The 10,457-nt window shown below is 30.7% G+C and overlaps 1 protein-coding gene and 1 non-coding gene across 2 annotated transcripts; both read left to right on the top strand.

Moving 5' to 3' along the window:
* The first annotated feature begins 1,828 nt into the window (after nt 1-1,828).
* LOC127748251 (U1 spliceosomal RNA) lies at nt 1,829-1,988 on the top strand. Its single transcript, XR_008010193.1, has one exon. It is a non-coding gene; the product is annotated as a U1 spliceosomal RNA (small nuclear RNA).
* A 265-nt stretch (nt 1,989-2,253) lies between these two features.
* Nucleotides 2,254-2,850, top strand: LOC107488861 (uncharacterized). Its single transcript, XM_016109635.3, has one exon. It carries the CDS (start codon nt 2,294-2,296, stop codon nt 2,825-2,827), a length of 534 nt encoding a protein of 177 aa, XP_015965121.1. The 5' UTR covers nt 2,254-2,293; the 3' UTR covers nt 2,828-2,850.
* Nucleotides 2,851-10,457: the final 7,607 nt, after the last annotated feature.

Genomic DNA, 10,457 nt, shown 5'->3' on the forward strand with positions numbered 1-10,457 from the left:
ATATATATATTACTTTTTTCTTAAATTTAGTGGGGCAAGTGCCCCTTCCCATACACCTGGGTCAATCTGGGTTGCCGCCGTAACTAATATGAAAATTTAGGGGATGATTGGTTTGGGCGTTTTCATTGTTTTTATTTTTTTATTTTTTGATGAAAATAAAAATAAAGCATGAAAATAACATTTTAAATAAATTTTCAACGAAAACATTTAAAAAAAATGCATAACAAAATTAAAAACGCTATTTTCATGTTTCTAATCTTTTCAGTTTTAATTTTTGACGCCAAGTCAATCATCTTTCATGGTTAGCACTATGAAAAAATGGGGAGCTAATTAAGAAACCTTTACAGTAACAGAGGTAAAAGGAATAAACAAGTTTGATATCGGATAAATGTCAGCTCGATAAGTTGAACTCGATAAGTTGAACTGGTGAGCCGAACTTGTTCAATTATATATNTATTTTTTTTTTAAATATTTTTTATAATATATAAATTATAATTTATTGATAAAAAATTATAGATTATATTTCTATTATTTGGACTAACTCGTGAACTCGAGCTATCTCATGAGCTTTCGTTGAGCGGATCTTGAACTTACGAAATAAATTCGATTGTTAATGAGTCGAGTTGTGAGTCAAGCTTAATTTTCGTAAACCGAACTTGAGCTTGGTCTAGATTGGCTTGACTCACTCTCATCCCGATGCGGAGAAAGTTCAAAACTGTGTATTGGATTTAGCAACCCATGGAGATTCAATGTTGCAATCACTTGTACATGAATCGTTGTATCATATTTAGGAAGGAATCCACATACCATCCATAAAGGTCAAGGTGAATTGAAATGTCACACAAGCACGAATTATTGCGGTGATGGATTCTTGATTCATTTGTGTAGTTGTATACTTGTATTCAACAAAAAGCAACATCGTTTTATGGAATACTTGAAGTGAAAGAGTGAAGTCAATTATTATTAAAATTTAAACAACGTTCATCTTCAGTTTAATGGTAGGAAGACTACGTGTTCCGTTTCCAAGTTTGATTCTGCTACCTTCTTTTCAATTTTGCATCCTTAAGTGCTTATCTTTTTCTTTTATTATTTACATTTTTGGCAGGAGTCTTGTACTTTTGATAAATATCTGTGGCTTGCTCTGAATCTTTGTTCTTAACTCACCTCTCATGTGTTTTCTATGGAAAACCATCTTGATTGGGGAAATGTTCCAAATCGATTTGAAGCAGTCCCAAAGCCTCAACCAGCATCAGCATATAATTGCATTCAACAAACATCAACATAGTTTATGGAACACTTGAAGTGAAAGAGTGAACGCAATTATTATTAAAATTTAAACACCGTACCAAGTTTTCTGCTACCTCCTTTTCAATTTTGCATCCTAAAGTGCTCATCATGGGATTCTTCTTTTCTTTTCTTTCATTTATTTTTTATATTTTTGGCAGGAGTCTTTTACTTTTGATAAATATCTGAGGCTTGCTCTGAATCTTTGTTCTTAACTCACTTGTGTTTTCTTGCGATAAACAATATTGTTAATAAGAAAATGAAGCAGCACCTTTCCCAGTTTCCTAGCTTCAAAATTCTCATAAATGTCTAACGCTCCAGCTACAGGTATACTTTGATCTGCCAAAAACCTAATGTTTTGAGAAGAAAAGAATTAGCCTCACTATTTGTTTAGCGAAAGAGATACCGCCAATCCAAAGGGAGAAGCCGCAGGTTCATAAAGATAGATAGAACAGAGAAACCTTGAAGTCCCATATCACCTGGGATAAAGAAAGGGAGGTGAAAATGCAGTGTATAAATACAGATTAATCAGCAACATTCAAACATACTTACCTGGATGGGGTCAATGGGTGATCAAGAAGGCCTATGGCCTAGGTTGGTGACTTCCACTGCACTTAGGAGGGGTGCCTGCCTAACGTCTCCTCAGGTAGGAGAGCCTACATCATAATTTGTTGTAGTGGGGACCTGCGTTCGCGCAGTCCCTGTCCAATTTCAGTTTAAAGTCTTTTAAATCATATATAAATTGGAAGAAAGTAGTTGTAGTCTGTAGACGTCCATTTTATTTACATATATTTTAAATTTAGCTGGTTGTTGCAGGCCCGGAGAAAATAACGATGCTATTATGGGGTAAGGTGAGTGGGTCCTGAAAAAGAAAAAAAGAATCAAAGATATATGGGGATTGTGGGGTAGGTGAGTTGGTTGACTAGACTAGCAGGTGATGGTGTATCAAAAACAAGGCCGCTATAAAATTATAAATAACGTGAATAATATATAAGGCGGACGGTGAAAAATGTCGAATTTGGATCTCTCAAAAATTTCTCTGCGGCCATTCAAGCTAAGCGATGTTGACGACTTTTTGCTATGGGCTGGGGATGATCAAGTCACACAAAACTTAAGATGGAAGACTTGTGGTTCAAGGGAAGAGGCTTTGGCCTTCATAAGAGACGTGTGCATACCTCATCCGTGGCGACGCTCAATCTGCCTTGACGACCGTTCCATAGGCTTTGTTTCGGTGTATCCGTGGTCAGGTGATGATAGATGCAAGGCTGACATAGGCTATGCCGTGGCGGCAGATTACTGGGGCCAAGGCATAGCCACCAAAGCAGTGAAGATGGCTGTACCTCAAGTGTTCAATGACTTGTCTCATTTGGTAAGGTTGCAGGCTTTCACTTCCCCTGAGAACAAGGCTTCTCAGAGAGTAGTGGAAAAGGCTGGGTTCCTTAAGGAGGGTCTGCTCAGAAAGTACATTTATTTTGAAGAGAACATTAAGGATTCGGTAGTGTTTAGTTTCTTGTCAACTGATGAATTTCCTCATGATGACTAGTGGAAATAATCTAATATGGTTTGTGCTGGAAGTAGTGTCTAATGAAATCCCTTTTGTTATGGGATATGCTTGTATTGTATATTTCTTTCTATAATGTGATGCTTCTTTTGGAACAACCTTACCTATCTCTCTGTCTTCTTTTTATATTTGATCAATATGTGACTTGAGGTCCATATGAACTTGAATCTCAATGAACATAATGGATTTGGTTAGTTGCTCATGATTTCTTGTTTCAACTTAACAAAAAAACCAACAATACCACCTAACCAATGCCATGTTACACAAACCATTCCTTTATTCTGAATCCCCACCCCAAATAATGTACATATGCTATAATTAATTGGTTACAGGGTAGATTCTGAGAATTGTTTGGTATTTACCACTCTGGATAGGTTGATTTGGGTTCCCAAGCATATCATCCAGTTCTTTTGCAAACCTCTCCATATCACTGGCAGGCAAGTAAATTGGAACTAAAACACCACCTCCATTTACATTCCCATAATCCATGAGATCCATTTCTTCGAAGCTATTGTCTGATGCCCCATTACTAATTAATCATGTATTGAATTATTGATATATCAATAAAAATAATTAATTTTTAAATTTATTATTTAAAAATTATTTAAATATATAAATCTAATTAGGCAATTTTGTAAAATTCTGTAAGATTCTTTTTTATATAATGTAAAGTTCGCTAGTTTTTTCGCCAAATATAAAAATTCATGGCCCTTCTATTTTCATTTTTCACTATTTTCACTTTTCACTTTTTTTCACTCTCATCCTTTTTTCTCTTGTAAAATTTTTTATTTTCGGTTTTTTGACAATTTTAAGTAATTCTGTTCTTTTGTCTCTTTTTAATTTAATTTATTATTGTGTTATTTTATGATTTTAACATGTTTATTTAGTTAGATTAAGTTTTGTTGTTAGTTTTAAATTTTAGTTAGTTTGATAATTAGATGATATAGTTAGTTTATAGTACCATCTATTGTTAGTTTAGATAATGTAAAATGATCATTTGAACTAATTATGCTTTAGAGTAAAATTATAGTTTATGGTCTAAGTATTTAGAATTTTTAGATTTAAATCCTAGTAATTTTTATCTGTAATAACATTACGGAAATATAAATTTTTTAAAATTATATCAGTTTTGTCATGACATTGTAGATTATAATACAAAAAAATTATAAAATTAAATTACTTTTATAAAAAGGTCGTAGGGGACAAAAGTTTCTATCGGTTAAGAAGGTCTGAGTCTCCATAGATAAAAAAATCAAATAATAAGATTTTTAGTTATTATTTTCATGTGAAAGAGTTTAATTCTTTACTAATAATTAAAAGAATTTAATGTGTATACTTTTACATTTGATTAGGTATTAACTATTAAGTCTATTGCACAAATAGAAATAATTAATTTTTATGTTTGTTATTTAAAAATAATATATTTTTCTCTCTATGTATATCAAAATATAATTAGATATTAGCATAAAAGAATTTCTATTGATAGTTATAAAATTAACTCAATTTTTTTTAAATAATTTAATTTTGATTCTAACTTTTAATCACAACATTAGTATTCTCTCCAAATTATATGTAATAAATATTTAAAAGAAGAGAAGTGAAAATATAGATTAGATAGATAAACAGTAAAAATTTAAAACTAAATAAAAAATATGTATATAATAATAATATTTTTAATTTGAATTAAATTATTTAGTTATTTTATTTTTTGTAGAATAGACAGGTAGAGTAAAATAGAGAATGAGAGAAAGATAAATAAGAAGAATGAGAGAGAGTTTGTTATTTTGGAAAGAAAAGTTTTATTTTAATTGTAATGCAAAAATATCTAACAACATATTTTGGTTTGTCAAATTATTAATATAAAATATAAATGATAAATTGTATATAGAGTGGAAAGGATAAAGAAAAATAGATAAAAAAGAGAGAGATAGATAAGAGAATACAGGAAGAGAGTTTATTAATTTTGGAGAAAAATATTTTTTTCTCAATTAAATTATAAATTATATTTTATAGTTTAGTTAGTTAGATTAAGTTATATGTTTGATAAAAAGCGAGTTAATTTAAAATTATTTTATTCTAATTTATTCTGTCATATTGTAGTTTCATGCCGCAAAACATATTCGGGTACGAGCCATGAGCAAAGTGCTTTCTTATTTATCGTACAAGTGAGTGTTATCGATGGAAATAAGTGATTAAAAATTTTTGAAAGCCTTAACACACGGAAGAAACGTGAAGAATATCCGATAAAATACGACACTTTCGACTGAAGCAGATTAAGGCTGTGTTACAAATTGCACTCAAGTACCTAAAAAGCCATCAATTATTTTAACATATAAGTGGTTACTTAATTAAGAATTTATAAGTAAAGGCGATGTAATGAAGCTTATCAGGTAAGTATATTTGCATTGCGAATAACCAACGAAAAAAAATTATTGTATGATTCCTCCCAATCTCCATATCCTAGCAATGACTCTTTGCTTTACAAGCCAAATCTTTCTGTATGAAGTCTTATAACTAAAGTGATTCTCCACCCCTTCTTGTAAAACTCTTATGTTGATGATTGGATCTGCTTTAACTATTGTGAATATGTATTGAGCAATTACCTTCGAGCAGGGACGGACCTAGTAGCAACAATGAGGGGGCACTGGTCCCCACAGTGTTTTTAATTTTTTTAAAAAAATATAGTTATATATAATATGCCCCACTTTAAATTTTAAATGACCCCACTACAAATAAATTAAACTCAATTAACTAAAGTTTCAAATTCACTTTTTTATTTTTCTATCATTTTGAAGATTATTTAACCTAATCAAATTTAATTCTTGTGTCGTCACTCCTTTATTTCCTTAAACCCTCTTCTTATTTTTATATTTTCAACTTTTTTTTCTATTTTCTATCTAGTGGTCATCTTCTCTTCATCAAAAAATAAATTTTAAATTTTTTATTTTTTTATATATCTCTCTATGTCTTCTAATTTTATTATTTCTCTTTTTGATATTTTCAATTGTAAATTTTAATTCAAACAATTATAGTTTAGGTATTAATCTAATATTTTATTTTATTCTCAATTTATTTATTTTTATTACTCATAGTTCAAAACTCCACTGAATAGATAACAAACCACCACTAAAGAATGTTATGAGATTTTATAAAACCGCCATAAATAAACTTGTGACACCTCAAATTTTGAAAATTTTAAAAATTGTTATAATCGTTTTGTGGAAATTTTAAACTGTCACAATTTAAAAAAAATTGCCACAAAATAATAAAAATATTGTAGAGAATTTCTGAATTAATAATAAATATTTTATCCATGATAAAAATTTGAATATTGCTGCATTTAACTCGTTTTAATTTTATTTTTTTATTATATTTTTAGTATAATTAATAATATTTACCAAAATTTATTTTAGTATATATATTTTTGTCTCCACTCTTAAAATTTTCTGGGTCTGTCACTGCTGAAACCCTCGAGTATTTTTCGAACCCAATCTACTAAAAACCTACCTAAAACCGTTACTAATTTAAGTATCAAAGTCCTTTGTATGTACCACTCACACCTCTGTTCACAAACAACTCGGACAGATTCTTCTTCATTGAAAAAAATGTCGGGCAAATCACTCAGACGCATTTAGACCTCACGTTCAAATCCAAAACAACTCAATTTTACGTAACTCTCAGAATAATTTGTATATTTTATTTTAAATTTATAAATTTAATGAAATAATTTAAAAGATAAGAATAAAAAATATTTAATAATAAATATAAAAATTTTATAAGTTCTTTAACTTTTAGAACATATAAAACTTATAAATTTAAATTAAATAAGATATTAAAAAAATTATGTGTAATAAAATTAAGATGAATATTTATAAAATTACAAATTAATTATTTATAAATATTATTAAATTCATTTATTTATTTTTTTCAGCGGTATTTAATTTGAAGCAGGCTAAAAATTTTATATTCGAATTATTTTTTATCTTCATATCTCTAAGTCGCAATATAATATAGTACCTTAGAATATAAGGCTATCATTACTTTTCACATTAGATTCTTACTATATAAGTTTTAAATTTATTTTATTGTGCACATCAATTAAATTATACTTTATTATTTCATTTTGCATATTTTGAAATTATGCAATTATACTATAAAGATGATATTAGTTTTCATAATTTATTGAATTTTTTTACTATTTTGTTTGTCATTTAAATACTCTCTATAAAAAATAGATTATTTAAAGTGAAACATTACATAAAGAGATATAGAAAATTTTTAAATTCATTATTTTGGTTTGCATAAAAAGGTTGGGAACGAAAAATATTTTTGTATGCAAAAAAAGTTGGGGCAAAAAATTTTTTTGGTCTATACCTTAGAGATCAAAATCATACTTAAACCCTTAAAATAAAACACAATACACAATTGTGTCAGAGAATTTAGTAACAACATGGCAAGTTTGAAATAAGTGAAAAAGAAGCTGAAAAAAAGGTTTCGAACTCAACCTCACATGACCCTTAGTAAGGCATATGAACACATCAAAATTGACTACAATGTCATAATAAATGAAAAGATGGCATATAAGGCACTGGAAGAGGTTAGAGAGCGTTTGATTGGCAATGAGAAGGCACAGTACAGTAAGTTGAGGGAATACCTGACTGAGCTGTTGAGGAGTAACTAGAGAGCCATACGATTTTGGATGTGACACCAATGTCGCAGTCACCTCCACTATTCAGCAAGTTATACATTTGTTTAGAGGCTTGTAAAAGGGGATTTAAAATTGGGTGTAGAAAACTAATCGGACTTAATGGATGTTTCTTGAATGGTTACTTTGGGAGTAACTGTTATCGACTGTGGGTCAAGAGGCAAACAATTATTTCTATATAATTGCGTATGCTATTGTTGACAGTGAAACTAAAAAAAAGTTGGAAGTGGTTCCTCACTTTATTACAAGAAGATCTTAAAGATTAATATATTTATGGATGGAATTTTATCTTGAACCATCAAAAGGTAATATTTTTTAACTACGTTAAAAGTTGTTAAATTTTTCTTGAGTTCCGAATTAAATGTTATTCTTGTTAGTTAAATTGCTTTACTTTAATTTTTCAAATGGTTGATTTAAATTCAGTAATTGGCACTACAAAATTTATATATATTTGTGGGTGTTTTTCAAAGGGAGTTTTTAAAAACCTCCACAGTATATTTTATTTGTGATATTTTGATAAACTCCCACAGATTAATAATAAAACTCCACCGTTATAATTAATTAATTATCACGTAATTAAAACTCTTTAAATATCCAGGAGAACACTCGAATAGAGAGAACCGAAGAGTGAGAGCTCATCGAAACTCTAAGCTTGCGATAGACATCTTTGCCGCTGCCTCCGCCGTCATGGCCGTCATTAGAGTTCATCTCCTTTCTGCTTCTGCCATAAAGTTATTGAGATCGAGCCAAGGCATCTTTTTCATTAACGCGTTTCCAGATCTAATTGCAACGCCCAAGCCTTTGAGATCGAGAGAAAGGACCTCTTCGGTCAACTCTCCTCCGCCAATGACGCTCGTGTTCACCATCGGCATTCTATCGCTTGTGTACGCTCTTCTTTCCACTCGTTCTCAGTTTCTGGTTCTCCTTCTCTTTTTCCTTTTTATTCGTTTTTGTTGTTTTTCATCCGCAAATTCTAAATGCTTTGCTATGTGATATAACATTGTTTCAAATTATCAAGCACTCCAAGTGTTTGATGAATTGTTTATTCTCTTAATTGAAATTCTGATAAATTGATTTGCTAATTTTTTTAATTTTGATTTCGTGATACTCTTTTATTTTGATACTAATATTTCATGATACTGATAAATTGAGATTCAAGTGTGTTCCCTACAGCATTGGGTGTGAATCCAATGATCACTGTTCAGGCTATAGCTTATTGCACAACACAATCTGTTCTTGAAGTTCTTAGAAGGAAAAGGCGTTGATGAATTATATATACTTTCTCTCCGATTTCGATTCTGCGAAATCTTTTCCATTCCTACAAATGAGTGCAGGTACCATTTGCTTATTCTATTCCTCGCTAAATTTATTATTATTATTAGGGTTTAAGTGATTTATATAAGCACTAGCTGGATTTTAATCGAAGCGCTTGAGGAATTTTTGCTTAAATTTATGTTTCTTCAAATACAATTTTTTTCTTCTATCGTGTGAATTTGGTGAAATAGTGAAGAAAATGATTGATAGTTGGTTTGATACACTTATTGATTATAATAGGTGGCGCATTTGGTGGCAATAGAGGGCTCCGTCCAGTGCCTCCTGAAAAGGGTATTTTTCCATTAGACCACATGTATTTATGTGACCTGGTAATGCTTTCATCTTAGTTTCTCAATCTGCAACTAAGTCTTAACCTATATTATATCTATGGTTATAGTTGAATTTAGAGGAATAAGCCGTTGCAACTTGTGTATTTGTTTCTGGACAATTAGTCGAATCGATAATGAGTAAATGTTTCCTTAATGCTAATATTGATACAATAATATGTTGATACAATCGATATCTTAGAAAGTAATTCTTCCCTTATTTGGTTATAAGGAAGATGTTTAGAAGGAACTGTCAGGGGGATAAATTATTTCTCATCAATTTTTTGTGTGTTGCATTTGTTTCAGGAGAAGAAAGAATATTTGGGTTGTCTGAAAACTGCGGGTCACCAGTCTGAAAAATGCAGGGACTTCTCGAAAAGGTACTTACAATGCCGAATGGAAAAGTGAGTCTAGCTTTTCTGTGTTATCAATATCATATTTGATTGGCTGTAGTGTTTTTCTTTGTGTAGGTTAGCATAAGTTGGAATGTTTTTAGTGCACTGTTTCTTTTTTCTCTTCTGTCATGTTTTTAATCCTTGGAGCACAATATTGTGGATTGGTGAATCAATTTCTGCATTGAAGATCATGTAATTTTTCCTTTTTTTTCTACATTTTGACCCTAAACAATATTAAGGTTTAAGAGGTACTTAGATAATCCTTGTGCTGATTGTTCAGGGTCATTGTGGTTCTTGTTGGGCATTTGGTGCTGTAGAGTCATTATTAGATCGATTTTGCATTCATTTTGATGTGGTAAGTATTCTTCTTACTGAGCAACATATTGCTGTGTGTGAATATCAATAAATAAATATCTTATTGAGGATATTTAAAGAGGAATTTATGCTCTATATGTTTAATTGCAGAATATCTCTCTCTCTGTGAATGATCTTCTCGCAGGCTGTGGCTTTTTGTGTGGATCTGGTTGTGATGGAGGGTATCCCCTAAATGGATGGCAATACCTAGTCAGCCATGGTGTCGTCACTAAAGAGGTAATGAATCATCAGTTTTGCCTAGGCAGAATCCCACTGGGTGCAAAATCATTAAACATGGCTATTTCTTGGAGATCATAGATTTGTAGTTCTGCCATATAATTGAATTCTGCCTATTCGTATACAGACCTATGTAGTAGGAGATAGATTTGTTCTAATCCTGGTCTTTTTAGGTTCTAAACCAGCTGGTCAAAGAGCACCCAACTATGGCACTCACAGTATGCTTGCACCCTTTAAGTTTCTGGTTTCTCTTTCTTCCAATATTCTTTATTTTGGGGTAT

Source organism: Arachis duranensis, chromosome 5 (genome assembly GCF_000817695.3).
Source record: "Arachis duranensis cultivar V14167 chromosome 5, aradu.V14167.gnm2.J7QH, whole genome shotgun sequence".
In the NCBI taxonomy this organism is placed as follows: Eukaryota; Viridiplantae; Streptophyta; class Magnoliopsida; order Fabales; family Fabaceae; genus Arachis; species Arachis duranensis.